Raw genomic sequence first — 25,375 nt, 5'->3', positions numbered from 1 at the left:
CAATAATTGGCTTGTTTGGACTAGGTGTTTGGATTATCTTATGCATCGCTTGTAGCTTGGTCTTGGCTTGTTGGCTTAATATCGTAGGTCTGGCATTGGCTTATATGTTTGACATTGCAAATTTGTAGGCTTGATATTTGCTTGTATGCGTCACAAGGGCTAGCAGACTTTCTTATAAAACAAGTACAATAACTTGGCATATGTGAATGTCATGAATTTTCTTATGATATATAGCGAGTATAATTTAGCATTTGGTTTGTGAAGCAGGCACAATGGATTGAGAAAAGGTCAGTTTGTAATGATATATGGTCACTATGGAATTGGAAAATGGTGGTTAGTAACGGTGATAGTTGTTATGGTAGGTGAGGAGTATTCTTGTACTTGGTGATTTGCTTGGATAGGATGGGATGGCACGATCTATTTTGCTTGGGTTGATTTTTTGGCTTCAATGGTTTGTATGGTATGTTGTAATTCGTCATGCCTCATTCTTAGCTTGTCATGTTTCATGGGCATTATTTGAACCATTGAGAAGCCTGAATGACTCTTTGTGATTTTATTTTGGCTTTGACCTGGTATGATGCATGGATTATGTTTGAACCCTTAAGCGGCTTGCTTGACAAGTTGTTATTATGTTTTTGGCTTGCCGTGAAGCACCGGCAAAGCTACAGAGACACAAGGAGGTGCGGCCGCACCTCCTATCGCCGGAAATCAAGCCTACGAGCGATTAGCCACCCTTTTGGTCTGTCGAAAAACCTACAACAAGCATCCCTAACTCTCTACTGATGCGAAGCCTGCGTGTAGCGGGGTGTTTTTTTTTATTTATTTTTTTTTAAACACCTTAGCTAACATGATGTGGTTCTAAACTTAGGGAAAAAAAAATTAACATACGTTGAATGGCGTTGTTTTGTTTTATAAATTTATATAACATAAGCTAAACGACATCGTTTTTCTTTATAAAAATTAAAAAAATAAAATAAAATAAAAAACATAAGGGACCACTCGTCCCCCATTAACCAATTCTTCCATGATTTTGTAGGGTGAAATTCACTTTTTTTTTCTTTTTCCTTAGGAATTATAAGATGGTACTCAATCAAAAGTGTTTGAAATTTCTTTGAAAGTGTGTGAATTTTTTTTGAAATAAATTGGTCATTAGGAAAATTCAAAACTTTGTATGTAAAACGTAGGGGTGGTTCGGTATGGGATACCGAACTGAAAAAGTTCGGGATAAGATTTTAGCAACCGAAACCGATCCGAAATTTTGCCTTTCCCGAATTTCGGTATTCCCGAATGTTTTTCGGTTTTTCGGTACGGTTCGGGACGCAGCCAACACCAGCAATCTCCAATGGCTTCTTCACAAGCCTCCTCCTAAGAGATCTTAATACCATTCTCAGAAAGCAACGACCACGGCGACGACTCCAAATCCACCTAGCTCCCAACCCCACACCCACTCCTCTCCACAATCACATCTTCTCATGCCATTTCTGCACAAATCCTTTAGAACCCACATGCAAAAATCCAATCTTTTTCTTCGAGCACGGCGGCGACTCTGAGTCCACCTCGCTCCCAACCCCACACGGCCATACCCACTCCTCCTCACAATCACATGTTCTTATGCCATTTCTGCACAAATACTTCAGAACCCACATGCAAAAATCCAATCTTTTTCTCTCGAGCTTCAGTGATCATCAAATGGAATTATTTGTTGTGGGTTATGAATCGTGCATGCGCAGCGCTGAGGATTCATAACCCAGAGACGAGAGAGCTTCAGAGAGGATAGAGAGAGAAATGGGTCGAGGCCAGAGACGAGAGAGCTTCTTCCTATCTCTGCTTCCCAACACGAAGACTGCTTCTCTCTCTGCCTCAAGAATCAAGATTCAAAACCAAAACAAAAGCTTTGTGCTTTTAGTTTCCAAAAAAGCTTTGTGCTTTTATCCCAAACCGACAAGGCATCACCATTACATGCCTTTTCCATATTATTTTATTTTTGTTCCTTTGCTAGTGGAACCGAAAGGCTCTGCTTTTTATTTTATTTTTTCATTGTTCTTTGCAGATGTAGCGCTGGAAAGTAGGAACCAAAAACAAAAGAAGATTTCGGGACTTCGGGAATACTGAAGAAAAGAAATCTGGAAACCAATTCCATACCGAATATTTCGGTATTTTTTGGTATGGGATTACCAAAGTTTGGGATAGTTTCGGTTTGGGATTTTTCAGTTTGGGTTTGGGATTTTTTCGGTTTGGTTTGGGATTTTCGGGAATTTTTTCCAGCCCTTAATGTCAATTGAATGAGAAAGAGTTTTTCCTCCCTTTTTTTTTTTTTTTTTTTTTTTTTTTTTTTACGTACAAGGATATTTTACACTAATCTATATACTAAGGGAATGCGGGAGAGTATGAATTCAAAATATAGTGAGTTGAAGAAAAATACTCTAACTATAAGGGCAATCCACCAATTGTTTTTCTCATAATCAGGCTAAACTCTAATCACCGAAGCCAATTTAGGAGGTGTGTGTTTTCTTTCTATCTCAAGGCTCGCTTGTTCATTTAAAAACATTTTAGTTTGCCTTTATCTTTAATTGAAGAGTCGTGTACATTTGGTATGCTACTGTAACATCTTAAACTAATAATGAACTACGAAACATAGGTGCTACAGGTGTAGGTTAGTTACTTTTGTTAAGGTTAAATTTTATTGGATGGTCTGTTGATCAAAGCTGCAATCAGTGGATGGAAAATAGAAATTTGAGGGGTGATTTGTGAGTTGTGTCAGCTTTAATGAAAGTTATGAACTGACGTTGATGTGCCCTTAATTTGTCTTTCTTTATATGCATGAATGCATTGAATTTTTGTTCGCGGAAGATCAGGTGCTAGAGTTGGGTAATTTCATTTCTCCTATTTTTTTCATTCAACATCTCCGTTGGATTGTCCGGAGCATTTTAGAACTTTTGTAATTTTGTGCAAGTCAATTCAACTAGTACAATTGCTGGACTCAAAACTGATTGTCTCTGCGGGCAACTACTCTCTCGTCCCTTGCTTGCTTCCAAATTTCTACCTCTGTCTTTTGCTTAGTTTAGTGCCTAAATAGATAGAGAGAGATGGTGGGGGGCCAAGCTCATAATTTTAGGCGGAGTTATGGACTTTTTTATGACCTCTAGATCGCTTTGGTAATAGATGTGGATTACTAATTTGCTGGATTATTAATGAACAACTATTAAAACCCGTTTAGTTTGATTTCATTATAATATGGTGGTGAGATTGGTACTGATAATGATTGTGTATTACCTTATCGTAAAATCAAACTATATACGTCTGAGACTCTTAATGATTACGCATTAATAATTTAATAAATCGATTTGCCACCTAGAAAGACAATTCCAAAGTCTTAGGCTATTTGCATTGGTGAACAACTACATTCTTAGCCCTTCATGATTTTGTAGTGTGAAATTCACTTTTTTTTTTTTTTTCTATTGAGAAGTTATAGAAATGTACTCAATCAAACCTGCTTGAAAATTTCTTGAAAAAAATTGGTCACTAACTAACTAACAGCGAAAATTCAAAACTGTGTACGTAAAACGCGTAAACGGAGGCCCCATTCATGTGCCCCTTTTTCAACTTTAGGGTCTGAAACACAAAAAATCTTTTTAAAAATTATAGTAAATATACATTTTCAAAATACCGGTATCACAGGGACGACACATTAGCATGGAAAGTTACTCTTGTATGGATAATATGATTAGCCACCTCCATACAAGTTTTTCTAGCTTACTTTCAGGCTAAGTTCTGGGCTATCTTATGACCTCCCAATAGCATCGGAAAGATAGATTCCAAATCTTAGGCAATCTTCAATAGTGAAGGACTATATTCTTAGCCCTCCATGATTTTGTAGTGTGAAATTGACTTTTTTTATTTTTTTTTTAGGAATTATAAAAAGGTACTCAACCGAAAGTGCTTAGAAATTTCTTGAAAGAAATTAGTCACTAACTGGGAATGTTCAAAACTTTGTACGTAAAACACGTCAATTGAATGATAAAGGTTTTTTTTTTTTTTTAATTACAAGTGGTATTTTACACTATCTATATTAAGGGGAGGCGGAAGGGTTTGAACCCGATAAACAATGAGTTGAAGAGAAATGTCCTAATCATAAGAGCGATCCGCTACTTATTTTTCTCGCTTACTTTCAGGCTAAGTTCTGCGCTCACTTATGACCCTCCAATAGCCTTGAAAAGACAAATTATAACTCGTAGGCAATCTCTAGTAGTGAACGACTATATTCTTAGCCCTCTATGATTTTGTAATGTGAATTCTTTTTTTTTTTCTTCGGAAATCATAGAAAGGTATTCAATCGAAAGCGCTTCGAAATTTCTTGAGAGAAATTGGTGACCGAGTAATTGAGAAAATTCACAATATGTACGAAAAAAGAAAGGCACAACCCCAGTTTAATAATACAATCATCAAATTGTAACAAGGATAAAACTATGTGGGTCTTCGCTTCAACAGGATTAGAAACATTCCAAATTAAGGAGAAAAACTAGCTCAAGGAAAATAGAATGAAGAAAAAGTGAGATGCATACACAAAGAAATGAAACACAAAAGATGCATTACAAGCTCAGTGATTTCAAGGCATAAAACACAAGGCCCGTACCACCCATGATAGAAAGGCTTGGAACTGCGAATAGCAGACACAAAACCAAAGCACAACAACTACCCGGCTAAAATGCTCCCCAATGATCTGAGTCTTAACCTGAAGTTGGAAAGTAATAACAGGAAATGTAAAATGCACTCCAAATAAAATACGGGTATCATAGGGATGCCACATGAGCATGGAAGTTACTCTCATATGAATAACATGATTAGCCACTTCTATATAAGTTTTTATTGCTTACCTTCAAACTAAGTTTTTGGCTATCTTATGACCTCCCGATAGCGTCGGAAAGATAGATTCCAAATTTTAGGCAATCTCTAGTGAAGGACTATATTCTTAGCCCTCTATGATTTTGTAGTGTGAAATTGACTTGTTTTTATCTTTTTAGGAATTATAAAAAGGTACTCAACCAAAAGTGTTTGGAATTTTCTTAAAAGAAACTGGTCACTAACTGGAAATGTTCAAAACTTTGTATGTAAAACAAGTCAATTGAATGAGAATGGGCTTTTTTTTTTCTTTTTTTTTTAATTACAAGCAATATTCTATACTATCTATATTAATGGAGGCAGGAGGGTTTGAACCTGAGATACAGTGAGTTGAAGAGAAATGCACTAATCATAACGGCAATCCACCACTTATTTTTTTCACTTACTTTTAGGTAAGTCATGCGCTCACTCATGATCTCTCAATAACCTCGAAAAGACAGATTCCAAATCTTAGGAAATCTTTAGTAGTGAATGACTATATTCTTAGTCCTCACTGATTTTGTAATGTGAAATTTACTTGTTTTTTTTTTTTTTTCAAAAATTATAGGAAGGTATTCAATTGAAAGCACTTCGAAATTTCTCGAAAGAAATTGGTGACTGACTAACTGAGAAAATTCACAACATGTACGAAAAGCGCGTAATTAAAGGGAGGCCCCATCTCATGTGCCCCATTTTCTACTTTCGTTCATGATTTTGTTAGTTGGAAACTTAACATTTAAGCATGTGCATTGACTTAACATTTACCGCATGTGCATTGACTTAACATTTGCCGCATCACGAACTTGTATTTGTAGCTCTTATTTTAGTCGTCGTCTGGATTGGAAAATGGTGGTTAATAGCAGTGATAGTTGTTGTGTTAGGTTAGGAGTGTTCTTGTACTTGGTGATTTGCTTGGATAGGATAGGATGGCACAATATGTTTGGTTGGGTTGATTTTTTGGCTTCAATGCTTTGCATGGTATGTTGTTATTTTATCATGCCTCATTCTTAGCTTGGCATGTTTTATGGGCATTGTTTGAACTATTGAGGAGCTTGCTTGACACTTTGTGATTTTATTTTGTCTTTGGCTTGGCATGATGCATAGATAATGTTTGAACTATTGAGTGGCTTGCTTGACATGCTGTACTTTGAAATTTATTATGTTTTTAGCTTGCCGAGAAGCACCGACGAGGTTACAGAGACGCAAGGAGGTGTAGCCGCTCCTCCTATCATCGGAAATCAAGCCTATGATCGAGTGCTTAGCCACCATCCCCATTTTTTTTAACAATTGAGATTATCTACACTAAGATGAGGGAGGGTGTGCTAAGCCTCACAATGCGCTAGTAATAATGTGGTTCAAATTTGCTTTTGGTGAGAATCAAATTTAAGACCTCTACTTTCAAGTGAACTCCCCCAGCTTTTAACCAAAAAAATCTCTCCAAAATCTAAGCCTTTATTTTTTAGAAAAGAAAAAAAAGAAAGAAAAGAAAAAAAAGGATTTTAATTATAGTCAATGGCTTATGAAGCTGTTAGTTGTGCACAAGTCTATGACATAATTACCATGAGGTTTTATGACCTAATTAATAGTGTGTGATTGACTTACTATTACTGTTGTAGTGACTTTTTTGCTGTGTGTAAATTTCTTTTCTTTTAGTTGGCCATGTCAATGTAGAATAATGCTTGGCTCTTCAAGGTTGAGGAGGATGCTTCGTGTTCGATTCATAAAACTTCATGTTTATAGTTGAAACCATTCAACTATAAATCACTCTGAAAATATCATTTCTTAAAAAAAAATCAATTAAGATTAAGGTCATTTAGTTAATCAACTATAGCAAATAAATTGACAATTCATAATGTTTTAGTCGAATCCTTCTATTCGTAGGTTGCGCGCTTGTTGATTTAAAAATTCATAGGCTTCATATTGGTTTTATCTTAATTATGCCACACATTCTAAACTATTGATGCACTAAGAAGTGCACCACCTAGATACTACAGTGAATTGTTTGTGTAGGTTAGTCCTCGTTGAGATTAAATTGCATGCTAGTGGTAATAATTGTGTAATGGTAAAATCAAACTAAATAGATTTTGGACTCTTAATAGTTACTTATTAATAACTCAATAGGTTGATTTGTCATATGTGGTTGAAAATATTCGCAACTTTGTACATAAAACGCATAAAGGAGCCCTCATCCCATGTGCACCTTTTTTTAACTTTTGTGACCGTCTCTCACTCATCTTCTAGGGGGTGTATTCCATTGAGAATTTGAGAGGTTTTAATGGATTTATAAATCCATAGATTTTTATGGAGTTTAATTGATTTGTAGAGATTCCATAGAAAATTCTGATTCAATTCCCTCGAAATCTCATGGGGAGATGTGAGATTTGTGGATGCTTAAAATACATTACGAAATCTCTCCAATTCCCTCTAATTCCTCAACTTTCTCAAATTCTTTAAAATCAATTTCTAATTGAATACACCTGGAATGTTATAAACTTCTTTAAAATCCTAATTGAATACACTCGGATTTCTAAGTATTTTAATAAACTATCTTAAAATTCTAATTGAATACAACTTGAATTTCAAAGAATCACTTAAAATCTTGATTGAATGCCCCTAGATTCATTAAAAGAATTAAAATCCCTCAAAATCTCAATTGAATACACCCCCTTACTTTTCTGACGGAGATTCTCCATGTGCCCTATTTTTTGGACTAGACTTCTCTCTTCCTCTTTTTATTCCTTTTCATTCCCTTCTCTTATACTCTTTATTTTATTTTTCTTTTATTATAAAAAAAAATTAATATAAGATGTTGACGTGACTTAACTATGATCATTCAAATAGAAAGGGAGGAAAGGAGAGAAAAAAAAAAGGGGGGGAGAGAATCTTCTCCCCATTTTTTACTTTTATGAAGGAGCGTTTGGAATGAGGGTTTCTTTGGATCTTCCTTGTGAGGATTTTGAGGATCTTCAAATGGTGTTCGTTTATCATACATCATGCGGTTAGAAATTATTTTAAATATTTTTATTTAAAATTAAATATGAATAGTATCTAATAACAACTGACCGTACGACATACGATGAACAGACACGGACCCTCACAAAGAGGATCTGGATACGATCCTCATTCGAGCGTTTGGAGCTTTGTGCATGCACTCAAAACTCAAAAGCCAATTCAAGTAAGAGAAATCCTCAAGAAACTCTCCGGACATTCTTTATTGACTTTGTTATTTTATATTTTTATCATAAATTTTTATATAAGAATGTTAAGGATACTAAATTTATAAATTAAATAACATGAAAGCTGATGATTGAATTATTACTTAAATATTGATTATCGTGCTTATTTTTTATTGGTGACGTATTATTAATCTGTAAATTTAACAAACAAATTTAAATATATGCAGCATTACTCTATTTTAAAATAGGAGTTTGCTATCCACCCACCCCTTTTTACTTCTCACACACCCTTTGCTAATTTTTGTCCGTTAATCTTCTTCAATTCATCATATCCGAATGCCGAAAATTTAAAAAACTATGGAAGAAATAAAAAGAAATATGTGGATATCACACCTCTTAGGGCTGGTTTGGTATTGCTGTTCTTTGAAAAAAAACTGCTTCTGCTGTGCTGTGAGAATAAGCAGCTGTGAAATAAAGCAGCAGAGTGTTTGGTAAACTTTTTTGTAAAAGTGCTTTTGAAAAAAAATAACAGTATTATAGTGTTTGGTAAACTTTTATGTAAAACAGATGTGAAAAAAAATCGGTTTTTCAAAGCTGGGTTTTGCAGCTTCTTGTTTTTGGCTTTTTTTCACCAAAACTGTGAAAAAAAAATGAAGCTGAATGTTTACCAAACACAAAAACAGCTCCCAGCTTTTTTTGATACCAGCTTTTTTCAGAATCACCTCAGTACCAAACCAGGCCTTATAATATTGGCAGAAATATGCCAAAAATATAAAGTGACGAAAAATCTACAAAAAATCTAGTCCCTCTTCTAGTAAATTCTGAACTACTCTCTCTCTCTAATTAACTAGTAATCTCTCTGCAACAACTCCCTGGATCCGAAAACTAGAGGTTATGGATATGGTTTCTTCTTCTTCTTCATCCATTTCTGCTCCTGCTGATGCTGCTGTTACAAAAAGTACGATGTGTTTATTAGTTTCAGAGGTGAGGACACCCGCCGTACTTTTACCAGCCACCTTCACGCCGCCTTACTTGAGAAAAAAATCACAACCTACATTAATGACAAGCTTAAGAGAGGATATGAAATCGCACCTGTCCTTCTCAAAGGAATCGAAAAATCACAGCTTTCGGTGATCATTTTCTCAAAAGACTATGCTTCTTCCACGTGGTGTTTGGATGAGCTTGTGCATATCCTAGAATGCAAGGAAAAACATGGCCAGTTGGTTATACCCATTTTTTACGACACCCTTCCATCGGATGTACAAAAACAACGAAGGAGTTATGCACTTGATCGACTTGAACAACGTTTCGAGAACAGTATCGACAAGGTGCACAAGTGGAGGGATGCTTTGACAAATTCAGCAAATATATCTAGCTTTGATTCAAAAAATTATGGGTAACTAACTAATTCTTTAACTTGTATAAAATTTTAAATTTTCTTTGAACTTGTGTCAATTTTATTTGTGCTAAGATTTTGTAAGGTATATAGATTTAAGACTAACTATGACTTTCCTACATAATTATACATACATACATACATACATACATATATATATATATATGTGTGTGTGTGTGTGTGTGTGCGCCAAGATGGATGATGATTTGGTTAAGAAAGTTGTAGAGGATATTTTGACCAAATTGTGTCATGAATCATCATGCAATTTAGAGGGCCTGGTTGGAATTGAAAGCCACATCGAGCAAATTGAATCGTTATTGGGCATTCATTCACAGGACGCTTGCATCTATGTTGGTATTTGGGGAATGGGTTGTTGGGGAAAAACTTAAGAGTACACAACTCTAACACAAGTGTTGGAGAGACAACACAAGTAAACAAATTACTTGTATTAACTCACAAAATATTGCAACACAAAAACTCTCAAAGACACTCTTTGAAGTTATGACACTCACTCTTTCTAAAGACAAACTCTAGACCACTCACACTCATCACAAGACTACTCATACTTCCCACTCTCACTTAGTCTTCTTAATTGATTGGTTGGTTCTTTGTTGTTGCAAATGGTGTGGATGCTTTCTCCTTTTATAGGCATGGATGGAACCTTGGAGAAGCATGGAAACATCATGCTAGAGCCTAACTCGAGAGAAGTTGAAGATACATTGCAGGAGAAAATGGGAGACCAAGCTGCCCAAATCCAATCGAGTCCAAATAAACTTGAGGAATTGCTTGATGGTCACGATGTCAAGCAAGAAGTACCTAAGAGTCCTTGGCAAACTGGTGTGTACCAACAACCACAAGAAGTTAGACTTAGTGAAGTGGAAGTATCAACTCCACAATCACAACCAAGAAGGTCAACAAGAGTACGAAAGTCGAATCCTAAATATGCAAATGCTGCCATAACTAATGGAGCAGCAAAAGAACCTGAGGCATTTGAAGAGGCATCACAGAGTTCTGAATGGGTAAAAGCTATGGAAGAAGAAATCACTGCGCTTAGGCAGAATTAAACTTGGGATTTGGTGCCAAAGCCGAAGGATGTGAAACCCATATCCTGCAAATATGTGTACAAGATAAAGCGTCGTCCTGATGGTTTAGTTGAAAGGTACAATGCTCGGTTGGTAGCTCGAGGCTTCTTTCAGCAGTATAGACTAAACTATGATGAAACATTTAGTCCAGTAGCAAAGCTTACGATTGTACGAGTCCAACTTGAACTTGCAGCTAACAAAGATTGGAATCTATACTAGATGGATGTGAAGAATGCTTTCTTGCATGGAGAGTTAGATCGGGAGATCTACATGATGCAGCCAATGGGCTTTGAAAGTAAAGTTCATCCCGAGTACGTGTGCAAGTTGAGGAAAACACTCTATGATCTGAAACAAGCACCAAGAGTGTGGTACGGTAAGATTGCAGAATTTCTAACGCAAAGTGGTTACTCAGTGGCGCATGCAGATTCCAGCTTATTTGTTAAAGCTAATGGAGGAAAGTTAGCTATCGTGCTAGTGTACGTGGATGACCTAATCATCATTGGCGATGATGAGGTCAAAATTCGTCAAACAAAGGAAAATTTGTCAGTTCGATTCAAGATGAAAGAACTTGGACAACTCAAGCACTTTCTTGGATTAGAGGTTGATCTCACACAAGAAGGGATATTTCTGTGTCAACAAAAGTATGCAAAGGACTTGTTGCAGAAGTTTGGGATGCTTGAATGCAAGTCAATCTCAACACCGATGGAACTTAATGCCAAGATGTGTGCACATGACGGCAGAGACTTGGAAGATGCAACAATGTATCGACAATTGGTAGGTAGTCTGATCTATCTGACTCTGACTCGACCTGACATTTCTTATGCAGTTGGTGTGATGAGTCGATACATGCAAAATCCAAAGAAGCCTTATTTAGAAGTGGTTCGATGAATATTGAGATATGTAAAGAGTACAATTGACTATGGTCTCTTGTACAAGAAAGGAGAAAATGGTAAGTTGGTTGGCTATTATGATGCAGATTTTGCAGGAGATCACGACACCAGGAGATCGACCACTGGGTATGTCTCCAGAATTGGTTCTAAAGTAGTTTTGTGATGCAGCAAGAGACAACCAACAGTGTCTTTGTCAACCATGGAAACAGAGTATAGAGCAGCAGCAATGGCAACTCAAGAGAATGCATGGTTGGTACAGCTGATGAGTGATCTACATCAACCAGTAGATTATGCAATACCATTGTACTGTGATAACCAATCGGTAATTCGCTTGGCGGAAAATCCAGTCTTTCATGCAAGTACACTATCATTTCATTAGAGAGAAGGTCTTGCAAGAAGACATTGAGATGAGACAAATCAATACAAATGAACAAGTTGCGGACTTGTTCACTAAAGGTTTAAGTACTGGCAAGTTTGAAAAGTTTCGTCATCAACTCAGCATGGAGAAAAGAATGAGCTGGTGTTGAGAGGGAGTGTTAAAAGTACAACACCAGCCCAAAGAGCCCAAAGATAATGGATTCAGCCCATGCACAAAGAAAGATCCATGCACATGCTAGAGAATTCTAGCAAAGTTCAAGTTGGTGGAAGAGTCTAGAATAATGGTGAGGATTCCACCAACATACAAGATTTGTGTAGATAATCCTAGCTTAGGAAGTTAGTGGAATTATCTAGCTCATTTTCTGAGTACCAACAAGATGATGCTTCTGCGTCCTATTCTTCCTCCACAGCTAGTGATGTTACGGCATCCCAATCATTTTCACTTTTCTTCTCTGAGTTGGCGACGTTACTTTTTGCAAGCGTTTTGAACCAGCAATCCTTCGCCATGTGGCCTTTCTTTCCACAATTGTAGCACTTGCCCTTAAACCTTTTATTATTCTGGGACTGACCACGGTTGCCGTGATACTTCGAAGCTCCCCCTGGTCGAGAACTCCCTCCTCCTTGATGACCTTTTTCCTTGTCACCATTTCTTTTAGATCCACCACTAGCACGCTACTTAAAGCTGCCTTTACTTTTGGTGTAGAGCACTTCCTCCTCACCTTTTGACGAGACCCCTCCCATTTGCTTTGCCAAAGCTTCTTGATCGGCAAGCAAATTCTCAAACTCAACAAGTGATGGTTGGGTTTGCCATCCTTGTATAGCGACAACGAAGCCTCGATATTTGGGTCTCAATCCATGGATAATTATTCTTTTTATCCTGGATTATACAATGGCAGCACTAGGATCTAACTCAGAAATTTCACGGCAAATAGACTTTACCTTGTGGAAATACTGGGCAATCGTCATGTCCCTTTGGGCCACTGATAATAGCTCATTCTCGAGAAGCTGCAATCTTGTGTCGTTCCTCTTTGAAAAGTGTGTAGCGAAGGTGTCCCGCGATTCTTTCGGTGTCTTGGCCTTCAGTATATGCTCCAACATGTCATCTTCAACTGTAGTTTTTAAGGCAAACATGGCCTTACCTGCCTTGATCTTCCACTTCCTCAAAGCACTGCTGGTGTCTTCTTCTGGCTGCGTAACTTCATTACCGTCGACGACATCCCAAAGATCTTGGCCATGTAGGTAAGACTTCATACACGTCGCCCATGTGTTGTAATTTTTGTTGTTCAACTTCTTGATTGCTCCAAGAACTTCGTGTCGGTAGAGCTTTGATAAGCCGAACAAGATTAACGAATAATCTTGCAAAGTACTAAACTTCTCACGACTCTCAAAAAATTTCACTAGAGACGGTCCCCAATTGTACCACTCTGATACCAATTGTTGGGGAAAAACTTAAAAGTACACAATTCTAACACAAGTGTTGGAGAGACAACACAAGTAAACAAATTACTTGTATTAACTCACAAAATATTACAACACACAAACTCTCAAAGACACTCTTTGAAGCTATGACACTCACTCTTTCTAAAGACAAACTCTAGACCACTCACACTCCTCACAAGACTACTCCTACTTCACATTCTCACTTAGTCTTCTTAATTGATTGGTTGGTTGTTTGTTGTTACAAATGGTTGGATGTCTTCTCCTTTTATAGGCATGGATGGAACCTTGGAGAAGCATGGAAACATCATGCTAGAGATATCTAGATAATTTCACTAACTTCCTAAGCTATAATTATCTACACAAATCTTATATGTTGGCAGAATCCTCACCATTATTCTAGACTCTTCCACCAACTTGAACTTTGCTAGAATTCTCTAGCATGTGCATGGATCTGTCTTTGTGCATGGGCTGGATCTATTATCTTTGGGCTTTTTGGGCTGGTGTTGTACTTTTAACATGGGTGGTATTGGCAAGACCACATTTGCTGAAGCCGTATTTAATAGACTCTCTTCTAAATTCGAAGCCTGTTGTTTTCTTAGAAATGTTAGGGAAAGAGAACAAAAAGATGGGCTATAACACTTGCAAAATACACTTCTTAGTCAGATATTAAAAGAAGAATGTCTATCTATAGGATCAACTTTTGTCCGGGATAGGCTTAGCCATACAAATGTCCTCATTGTTCTTGATGATGTGATTGCAATGATTGATTCATTGCAAATGGAAGGTTTACCTGGCAATCGTCTTCAGTTTGGCATTGGAAGTTATCACAAGTAGAAATAGGGGCACACTTAAGCAAACTGTTGAAGAGGATAAAATCTACGAGGTTGGGAGATTGAAACCATATGACGCTCTTCAACTCTTCTATTCGTGTGCTTTCAAGAATATTCGTATAAAAAATTATAAGGGGGTTGGCAGAAAAGGCGATGCATTATGCCGAAGGCATTCCTTTAGCTCTTATACTTCTGGGGTCCTCATTCCTAAATTACACGAGCAAAGGAGACTTGGAAGATGAATTGGACAAATTGAAACAATTTCCCAATGAAAATATCTAGAGAGTGTTGAGACTAAGTTATGATGGATTGGGAAGAAATGAGAAGGAGATATTTTTGGATATATCATGTTTTCATCAAGGGCATGGTGTGGATGAGGTAAAACAATTGTTAGATGTTCGAGGATTCTTTGCGACGGTCGAAATTAGAATTCTCATATCAATTGGTTCAAGATAGGAACAGGTAATTGGTTCAAGATGGGAATGGGAAACCGTCGAGATGCATGATCAGCTTGAAGAAATGGGAAGGACAATTGTTCAGGAACAATGTATTGAAGATCCCGGTAAGTGGAGTAGGTTGTTCAACGATAAGGATGTTTATCATGTATTGAAAAGTAACACGATAAGACTCAAATGCACTCAATTTTTTTTCTTCTCTTTTTGTAGAAAAAACACATGTGAGTCTCATCTTTATTAGAGATTAATAGAGATTGTACAATTGACGGTATAATTAGATGGTACGAGTAGCTTTTTTGCATTTATAGTAAAAAGTCCGATTCTTAAAAAAAAAAAATAATAATTAATTTGATTGAATTTTTATTGTGTTAGGAAGTCTTTGGAATATGAACAAATATTTGTTCTTTAAGACAAGTAGAGGAGGATACAATTATGTTGGATATTTTACTAGACACTTGTACATCATTACCATCGCAAATACTAAATTATTATGTAACGTTGTAGAATTGTTTTTCCAAGTGTGCATTACATTTTAACATGTTGAAAACATATACATATATTCACATTTAAATTTTCTTCTTATTGTCAGGAAACTACATATGTTGAAGCCATACAAGTTAATTGGTATAATCTTCAAGAGAGACCATTGAAACGTGCAGACTTCAAAAAGGTGTCTAATCTAACAATGCTAATTGTGGATGGTGGCTACATATTCAACGCTTCTCTAGATCTTCCCGATTCTCTTCATTATCTTTACTGGAAAGGATATCCACTGGAATCTTTGCCGTCAATTTTTTGTCCGAAAAATCTAGTTGAGCTTCATATGCCATATAGCAAAGTTGTGAAGCTTTGGAAAGAAGACAAGGTATATTATATTATATGCCTATTTTAATTCTTGTATAAAATCAAGTGTAGAAATTATATTAATTCTTTATATTTCTATTTACTCTTGATACAGAGACTTGTGAACTTACAAGTGATCAATCTGCATCACTCTACAAATCTAACTGAAGTTCCAAATCTCTCTGGGAGTCTAAAAATTGTGAACATAAATCTCTGTGGTTGTGGAAGGTTGGTTGAAATTCCTTTGTATTTTCAACATCTTGACAAGCTTACTCATCTTCATCTTCGATTCTGCACCAGTCTCAAGTATCTTCCAGAGATGCCAGGAAACATTCAATAATTGGATTTACATTACAGTGGTATAAAGGAGTTGCCTGAATCAGTGTGGTCTAATGAAAACATTTTTTACTTGAATATAAGTTGTTGCTATTACCTTGAAAAACTTCCAAGCAACAGTTGTAAGTTCAAAGTCTCTGATAGTTTTGATCTACCTGACTGCATATCTCTTCGCGAGTTTTCTGAGCTTCCCAGGGATATAACTAAATTATCATTGATTTTTTGCAGCAGTCTTGTGAGTTGTGAGTCTACCAATCAACATTTGGAAGTTGAAATATCTCAAGGAACTCAATCTCGCTGGGTGCTCTGAACTTGAACATTTCCTGGAGATCTTGGAGCCAATGGAACATTTGGTGTCTCTTAGTTTGAAAGGGACGGCTGTACAAAAGCTTCCTTCGTCATTTGGAAATCTAGTTGGCCTTCAAACTTTAGACCTTCGTGGCTGCAAGCACCTTAAGGTTGTCCCAACAAGTATCTATCGTTTAACCAATCTTAAACGTCTCGACTTGCATGGCTGTCCGGAACTTGAAAAATTAACTTTCACCTATACCGGTTTTCTCTCTTTGGAAGAACTAGATCTCAGCAACAGCGGTATATTGGAAATCCCTGAAGGTCTCGTTTGCTCAACCTCATTGAAACGTGTATTTCTGTATGGAACCAAGATTAGGAGCATACCTGCAAGCATCAAACGAGCTTCTCGGTTGTATTAACTCAACTTAGTCGGCTGCAAGCATCTTCAATCTGTGCCAGAGTTCCCGGTGCTATGTAATGTTCAAGCTCAAGGCTGCACGGCGCTGAAGACAGAGGCAAGTTCAAGGACAGCATTCACGTGTCCGTCCAAGAAATAAGAGTGACAAATAGGCAAGGCTCTTATTATTTTAGTATTGTTTATACATTATAAAGCGCAATGTTATAGACAAGTGTGTGTCATATCATGTTTGTTATCTTTGATCAAGTCCAGCGGCATCTTGACATTCACCTTTATAACATAAACTTAGACATTAATTAATATGTCAGGCTCAGGGCAAAGTAAATATCTCACGACCAAGCACGATAGTTTAAACATTTGACACTACAAAAATTCGCAATGGTTCGATGGCTGAACTGCAATGAGCAAAAAATATGAACGGCCCAATTGGACTAACACCGGCAAAAAACAGTGTTCTTGTTTGAACAAATGAAAGATCAGCAGAACAAATGTTATTAAGGGGGTAGAATATTACAGGAAATTAAGGTCGAAAAAAGAAAGGCACAACCCCAGTTTAATAACACAATCATCAAATTTGTAGCAACAATAAAACTATAGGGGTCTTCGCTTCAATAGGACAAGGAACATTCCAAAATTCTGGAGAAAAATTATAAGCTAAAGGAAAAAAGAATGAAGACAATGCGGGATGCATATACAAAGAAATGACTCTATGGAAGTCCAAAAATTGTGCACATACATCTCAGCAACAGCGGTATATTGGAAATCCCTGATGGTCTCATTTGCTCAACCGCATTGAAATATTTAGATCTGTCTGGAACCAAATTTCCGACAAGCTTCTCGGTTGTCTATACTCAACATAGACAACTGCAAGCAGTTTCAATCTTTGCCAGAGCTCCCAGTGCAATGTAATGTTGAAGCTCAAGGCTGCAAGGCGCTGAAGACAGAGGCAAGTTCAAGGACAGCACTCATCCGTCCAAGAAATAAGACTGACAAACAGGCAAGGCTCTTATTTTAGTATTGTTTATACATTATAAAGCGCAATGTTATGGACAAGTTTGTAATGTCATATTTCTTTATCTTTAATCAAGTCCAGCAGCATCTTGAAATTCGACTTTATAATCATAGACTTAAGACATTAATTAATACATTAATTAATACGCCAGGCCCAAAGCAAAGTAGATGTCTTATGATCAAGCGTGATAGTTTGAACAATCGACGCTACAAAAATATGCAATAGTTCGTGGGCCGAACTGCAGGGAGCGAAAAAAACGAATGGCCCGATTGGACTAACACTGGCAAAACATAGTGTTCTTGTTTGAACCAAACAAAGATCAGCAGATCAAATTTTATTAAGGGGAGTAAAAAATTACAGTAAATTAGGGCCAAAAAAAACAAAGAAAAAATCCAGTATCTTGCGTGCTTCTGTACGAATCAAGCCTAGAGAAGGTGTCAAATGAAGGTTCTGAACTATCCTTGTATCTTGGCGGTGAATAATCCTGAATTGAAGGCTGAGAGTGGTGTGCTAGGAACAGAATCGTCAAAAGTAAAAGGGCGGCTCTTCTGGGAAAAGCCGCCTCCTTGTGATGACCCAATCCTGATAGGGTTGAGGCCGAACTCCCCAGGGCCAGAAAAGTAGTGATCCTTATTACTCTCCTGATCCATATCCTACATCAGACATGATTAAGAGCAGTCACAGCACAATCCAGCATGCCAGCAATAACAACAAATATAAAACCACAAAAACAGAAAGCTTTTAAGTGCTACGCAACTGACATGCTATTAGGAAAAAAAAACTGGATTCACTGGAACCTAGAACCCATGCCTACTTGGAAGGTGTAAAATAATGGAAACTTTCCATCAGCTACAAAATGTTAACAAGAAGTGTTTCTAACATGACAATGAATGCTAGTTTTTTTAACTTAAAATTTAACTTTTTTTTTTTCCAGTCACTATTCTTAACAATGATTGACCTGGAATCCGTCAATTCAAAAAATGTGCGCAATATGGCACCATCCCTTGTCAATGTCAACACGGAAATGACCTTGATTAAGATTAACCAAGACCTAAGGCTTAAATCAAAGTCCCCTTCTATGTGCAATTAATTGCACCAAGAACAATCCCGCAACCCATTCTTTTTATATCTGCAGTGAACCAAGACTGAAATCAGGAAACTCGGTTTCGCCATACTTGGTTGAAAGACCCGTACTAATAACTGATTTACATGATGAAACCATCAGAATGGTGAAGATAGAAACTATTCAAATAATGTTAAAATTCCCAGAACCATCTTTAATAACTAAACAACTCAGCAAGCATTAGGACACTTGAGGCAACTCTTAAAACAAGGATATGTGGTAACCACCACAAACAACTAGGTGGTATTAACAGCAATCATGGAACAAGTTCCGGTCAGCATAAACACAAGGTCAAAGAATTGAGTTCTAATAAATAAATACTGAACGCACTCTAAAATACCCAAAAAAAAAAAAAACTGAGTGTACAATATCGGCTTACCTTGGTGGTATTAACTGCATTGAAGCCCCACACCGAGTCAACGTCATCATTAACGTCAAATGTCCCCCATGCTGGTTCATCAGAACCTTTGTCGCCAGAAAACATAGACCCAGCACCCGCACGATCATCACTGCGCATGAAAGTTTAGAAAATCAACAATTTTGCACCTATCAGGGTGATCTTAAATATGTAGAAAACTACAGATCTAGAACTATACCTTTGAGATTCCTTATTACGGGGTGATGTATCTGCGTCTGTTGTCATTCCATAATTAGAATCTGAAAATTCTCTAGATGGGCTTCCAACAGTACAGCTGGCAAATGGACTGTTCAGAGCACTTTTTGCCGACTCGTCCTCATTTTTATCAGCTCCATTTTCAAAAACCTTGGCCTCCGCACTCTGAGGCTTTTCCGACTTAAAATCATCTTTAGGTGAAGAAGCAGTTATTGGACTCTCAAGTGGGGGGGCCCTTTCATTCTGAACTGATGATGATTTCTGTTTTGGAGATGCCAAGACATTTGACACATCAAGAGTGAGCTCCTTGACAAAAGTGAATCCTAACAATTAAACTTCTGAATCAGTCACCTCGAATGGTTAAAACTCCTAAACAGGTTGGCAAACCACAACCAGACAACAAAAACTACAAAAAGCAGGCAATATGTTCCTTTTACCACAAGGTGAAAACGTAAAAGGGATCCAAGTGCTATCTCAGAGACAATAATGGAAGTCTGGACCTATAATAACTCATTTTTGGCATACCTTCGTCTTCAATTTATCCCAATCCTCATCCCAGTCAGCAGCTCCTTGGATGCCAGGTTGCCAGCCTATATGAAAATAAAATAAAATTTCAGACTACAAAATGCAACGTATTACAAATACCGTAGCAGTGAACAACAACAAAAAAGAAAACGACACATTCATGAAAGCTACATAGAATACGAATAATGATAATCAAGCAAACCAGAGTGATTAGGAAAAGATTACAATAGTGAAAGTAAGGGTTTCTGTTTAGGATATTAATAATTTAACAACAGAATGACTTTCGGCTTCTAGAAAGGCCACGCTATTAATAAATTGAAATATTTGACAACCCAAAGAAAAAGTATATCCAAAAACAATGTGTTCTATGTACAATCCCTCAGATAGTTTGAAAAAGAATAAGCTAATGTAGGTACTCTTATCATTATACTATACTCTTAGATTCCCAAGAAATTAGCTAAGGAAAGAGATCAACTTACCAAAGGGAAGCTCAGTTAATGTCGTATGCTTTCCGCATAATCCGTACTTCTTGCAGCACTCATTGAGAGTTTTCACAAGCCCATCAGGATCTAATTGGATGCGATAAATACGATCCTGAAAATTTCATTTGGAAATGATCTTAAATAAGTTGAGCTAAGATATTTTTTAAACAGCAAGGTTGTGCAAAGGTACCTGAAGTGTGCCATCAGCGTCACCTTCTTGCTCCATCTTGACAATTGCCCTGTATAGCTCCATTTTCTTCTCCTGCATATACATCACATAAGATAATGAGTCCAGTGATAATAAAAAGAATACACCGCTAGGGGTATGACCATTCAACCACCCACACTAAATTCTCTTTGTCATCAGCTATGTATCCCAAAAGGCCTAAAACTATAAAATAATTTTCTCTTTGTTTCTCCAAAAAGTAAGACATCCTACTCATACTTGTTTTTGAATTTTGATTGGCACTTATCTCATAAAAAATAAAAGCACGCCATCTCACATCACATGTACAGGCAATTATCACTCAGATCTAACAAAACAAACGGCAAGCATAGAACACTTTGATCCTCTAATGAGTAAAAGCAAACATACAACATGGAGTCACTAATTGTCCGCAAAATTAGATGTGGTGAAAGGTACCTGTAAATCACGAAACGTGGCTTCTTCAAAGGTCAACTTGGAAGCTACATCTCCAGCTTCTTTCTATTTCTCTTGATATTTCTTAGCCAGGGACTCAGCCTAGATTCATGTAGTATTCATCAAGCAGAGACGGTAGCTAAAGATTAATGCAAATATGTGCTTAGGCTCGAGTATCCTACAGCATACCTCACGTCTATCAGAAGATGCCCTTTCTGTGATCTCATTAAGGCAATTGTCACATCTGCTCTTGTACAAAACCTTATACCAATAATGAAATAGATTACAGAAAATATAAAAAGGTAGTCATATATTATAGTTTCAACACCACAACCTATATATGTGAGACTTACAATAAATCTCTAACATTCACAATTATACAGAATCAGCATACACACTTAGTACTACAGTCTAGTGGTATTCCTCTTCACTTGTGCTAGTAGTTGGATATAAAATTAATACATTTTTTAGTCAAATGCCTTTTAAAATATCCTGAGCCTACGGTAATATAAAATTATCTTCAAAAAATGTGGTCTAACTTTACACATATGACAAAATTTTCCCATGCCCCGGTTCCCCGTTCAACCAAATTTGGATCTTTATTTCATCACCATTGTGGTGTATAAGAAGGAATGCTTTAATTGCCTACCAAAGCTCCTTAACAAAATTTTATTCAAACACAGTAATCTCTTCGGTTAAAAAGTCCCCACCTTAAAACGGACAACAATGAAAACTAGACTACATGAACAATACAATTTCTTCCTACATACAGGATTTTCAACATAAACTAGAATATCCAAAAAAACAGCATCTTTCCAATCAAAGAATATGACCAAGAAATACAGATCATGAAATTGAGAAAATACTATGATCCTAACTAAGAACATTTCCCTTGTATGCTACAATCCTAAATATTCCGCAGCCATCTTATGCGAGCATATAAATATATATGGAGAGTACCTGCGCAAGGACCTGTTTGGGGAGACCGGAGCCCTGGAAGAAAGCGACGGTTTCATTGCCACTAATCCGGCCATCGCAGTCCAAATCGGCTCGTCGGAAATACGCATCGAAGAGATCCACATTGGCCGATTGATTCTGCGCCGACGCTATCGCCACCGTTGGATTGGGATTCGCAGAAGATCAGACCATGGAATCAAACCTGAGGAGCGCCCGGAAGAATCAGAAAACCGCGAATTCGGAGGACCAAGATTTCGATACCTTTGCAGCGTGGCTCGGTTGCCCTTCTTCTCCGATTAGGAGGAAGATCAGAAGACAACGGAGACACCGAGAGATGCCAATAGTTTTGAGGAAGAAAGCGATGGTCGTTAATCGATTTTTCCTTTTTATTTTTTGTGACAAAAATGGTACTGTAATTGTGGTGATATTTCAAAACTGCCACTGTTTGTTATGAGCCCGGCCCATTAAGTATTAACCCCAACCAAATATGAAGGTTGATGATTAGATCCGATGATGGCCTTGTTGGCAATGTCATTTTCCAAGGGAGAAAGCAGATGTTTCTCTTCTTTTCACAGGGGTTCAAACTCACTGACCAAACAAGGAAAAAAGAGAATGTGTACGTATTACTGAACATAAAATAGGGGCCTACCAAGGAAATGCAAGGATCCACCTGGATTTTAAGTCCAAACCCCTATAAAAACTTGTTCAAGGCACCAACTCAAATGCAGGCAATTCACAGTCATTCATGTAGGACGTCACTTAAAATCAATAAGTCAGGAGTGCACAATATGTCAGGAGTGCACGACTAACTCCAGCAGAACCCTAGGTTTTCTTTTTTCTAAAGTCCAAACCCTAATAATCATAGAAACTCCCATTAGACATTTTTCTCTCTTATTACAAGGTTGAATTAAAACCCACATTTTGCACTCCCATTTGCTTTGCCAAAGCTTCTTGATCGGCAAGCAAATTCTCAAACTCAACAAGTGATGGTTGGGTGGGCCATCTTTGTACAGCGGCAACGAAGCCTCGATATTCGGGTCTCAATCAATGGATAATTATTCTTTTTATCCTGGATTCTACAATGGCAGCACTAGGATCTAATTCAGAAATTTCACGGTAAATAGACTTTACCTTGTGGAAATACTGTGCAATCGTCATGTCCCTTTGGGCCACTGATAATAGCTCATTCTCGAGAAGTTGCAATCTTGTATTGTTCCTCTTTGAAAAGAGTATGGTGAAGGTGTTCCGTGCTTCTTTTGGTGTCTTAGCCTTTCGTATATGCTCCAACATGTCATCTTCAACTGTGGTTTTCAAGGCGAACATTGTCTTACTTGCCTTGATCTTCCACTTCCGCAGAGCGTCACTGGTGTCTTCATCCTGCTGCATAACTTTATTACCACTGACGACATCCCAAAGATCTTGGCCTTGTAGGTAAGACTCCATAAAAATCGCCCACATGTTGTAATTTTTGTTGTTCAACTTCTTGATTCCTCCAACAACTTGAAGATCTCCCATCGTGTCGACAGAGCTACGGTAAGCCAAACAAGATTAACCAATAATCTTGCGAAGTACTAAACTTTTCACAATTCTCGAAAGCTTCACTAAAGACGGTCCCCAATCGTACCGCTCTGATACCAATTGTTGATGAAGAAATTTAGAGTACACAACTCTAACACAAGTGTTAGAGAGACAACACAAGTAAACAAATTACTTGTATTACACACACAAAATATTACAACACAAACTATCAAGGACACTCTTGAGAAGTTATGACACTTATTCACTTTCTAGAGACAAACTCTAAACCACTCACACTCTTACAAGACTACTCTTTCTTCTCACTCTCACTTGGTTGGTTGCTTGCTTGCTTGATTACAAGCTTACTTGGTTGGTTGGTTGTTGATACAAATGGTGTGGATGCCTTCTCCTTTTATAGGCATGGATGGAACCTTGGAGAAGCATGAAAACATCATGCTAGAGATATCTAGATAATTCTACTAACTTCCTAAGCTAGAATTATCTACACAAATCTTGCATGTTGGTGGAAACCTCACCATTCTTCTAGACTCTTCCACCAACTTGAACTTTGCTAGAATTCTCTAGCATGTGTATGGATCTTTCTTTGTCCATGGGCTAGATCCATCTTGGGCCAAGGCAAGATTACACTTCAACATAAACACCAATTGGGCTGGTATTGATCTTCAACAGTGAATTTATCAGGGCTTGAAGGAGCCGAATAGATGGAGATGTTCGCCACATGATGATGGCAGGTTTTGTGACAATAAGAAGCTTCCAAGTGAGGGGCATATTCAGACTTCGACTTCTATCGGAATCAAAAACCTCCAAATTTCCTTGATGAGAAAAAAAGGGCACGCTTGTAAGCAAAGGAAATGCATTGAAATTGCTTCGACATCAACGAAGTTGTCCGACAGATAAGAATTTCTATTTTACACATGCTCATTAGTAATATTAATGTTGTTCAAATTTCAATTACTCTAGGGGCATACCCTTACCACATAAATCGGTGATCGAAGATCATGAGACCGTGGGTAGAATACCTAGACTGATAAGAGCTGAAGGCTATAGACTAAAGGTCAAAGACCAATATGACCGTGGCCGTAAGCCAAATTTATGGTTGAAAACCATATGATTATAGCTGAAGGCAAAACTCATGATGACATCTCAAGTTGAATGAATTTTCGCAAAAAAATATTTTTCCTCTACAAACCCTAAATGATATGTGTTTGTAGAGAAAAAAGGGGGCAATGTGGGAGCCAAAAATGATTCCTCCACTAAACAAGCCACTAGCACACCAAACATGAGGAGTGGAGCTACAATCAAGCAACATAATACCCACTTCATGGAACATTGAGTAATAGAAGGAGAGTGGAACTTGGAGCCCAAGGCTTGAATGCCTATAAAAAGGCAATAATCCCATCAACATGGAAAAAAGGAAGAGGAGAGAGGTGTCAGATTGTTCTATATTTTATAAGCATTGTGAATAATTATTGACTTGAGCGGTGGAAGTATTTTTTCAGGTCTCCTCCTCCCTCATTGATAGCGAGCAAAGATGGTGTTCAAGGCTTCTCAATGTGTTCAAGATTACTTGTTGGTGGAAAATTGGAGTACCTAAAATTTTCCGCTCTAACAGGCTTGAAAGGTAATTTACCCACTGCCTTCCCCTCGAACAGCGAGTTCAGCAGCCCAAAGACAATGAAGAGAACGACAGCACATGACTTGAACTTCAAGATAGAGGACTACTTGAGGGCGCGATGTAGACCAGCAACGGTGCGAATTCGACAGAGGTTTCCCGTTGAGAGGATGTGATGTAGAGTAGAGGGTTGAGAGAGAAAGACAAAAGAGTGAGAAGCAAGCAAGGAACACGAGGGAGAAGTGAGAGAGGATGGGGAAATTTCGAGGGAGAAGAGGAAAGCATCGACACCGAAGAGCCGAGAGAGGTGCTGGTACGGTAGTACTCGATCTTGGCGGGCGAACGAGCGAAGAGAGAGTGGTTAAAGCTGCAGACGTTCTATTTGAGGAACCAAACCCGTTTGAGCAGATGATGTAGCAGATTGAATCCGGTTCTACAGGGAGCTCGCCAAATCTCAGC

General features: G+C 37.6%; 1 protein-coding gene across 2 annotated transcripts in view; it reads right to left on the bottom strand.

The window, feature by feature from the left end:
• Nucleotides 1-22,196, bottom strand: part of LOC103941161 — a 29,131-nt gene extending 6,935 nt beyond the window's left edge. The window contains exons 1-9 of one of the 2 annotated variants that reach the window (XM_048565675.1): nucleotides 21,769-22,196; nucleotides 20,998-21,069; nucleotides 20,812-20,910; nucleotides 20,359-20,430; nucleotides 20,166-20,280; nucleotides 19,687-19,751; nucleotides 19,145-19,422; nucleotides 18,928-19,057; nucleotides 17,581-18,078 (exon numbers count right to left, since the gene is read on the bottom strand). In XM_048565675.1, coding sequence (XP_048421632.1) covers nucleotides 17,881-18,078; nucleotides 18,928-19,057; nucleotides 19,145-19,422; nucleotides 19,687-19,751; nucleotides 20,166-20,280; nucleotides 20,359-20,421 — 849 coding nt within the window. In that variant the 5' untranslated portion in view covers nucleotides 20,422-20,430; nucleotides 20,812-20,910; nucleotides 20,998-21,069; nucleotides 21,769-22,196 and the 3' untranslated portion in view covers nucleotides 17,581-17,880. Of the gene's footprint in view, nucleotides 1-17,580; nucleotides 18,079-18,927; nucleotides 19,058-19,144; nucleotides 19,423-19,686; nucleotides 19,752-20,165; nucleotides 20,281-20,358; nucleotides 20,431-20,811; nucleotides 20,911-20,997; nucleotides 21,070-21,768 lie in introns of those variants that run through there. The other variant, XM_048565673.1, reaches the window with a different exon arrangement.
• Nucleotides 22,197-25,375: the final 3,179 nt, after the last annotated feature.

Source organism: the organism of the source record quoted next, unplaced genomic scaffold (genome assembly GCF_019419815.1).
Source record: "Pyrus x bretschneideri cultivar Hongxiangsu unplaced genomic scaffold, Pyrus_bretschneideri_v1 Contig10, whole genome shotgun sequence".
Lineage (NCBI taxonomy): Eukaryota > Viridiplantae > Streptophyta > Magnoliopsida > Rosales > Rosaceae > Pyrus > Pyrus x bretschneideri.
This window is presented reverse-complemented; position numbering and strand designations above follow the sequence as displayed.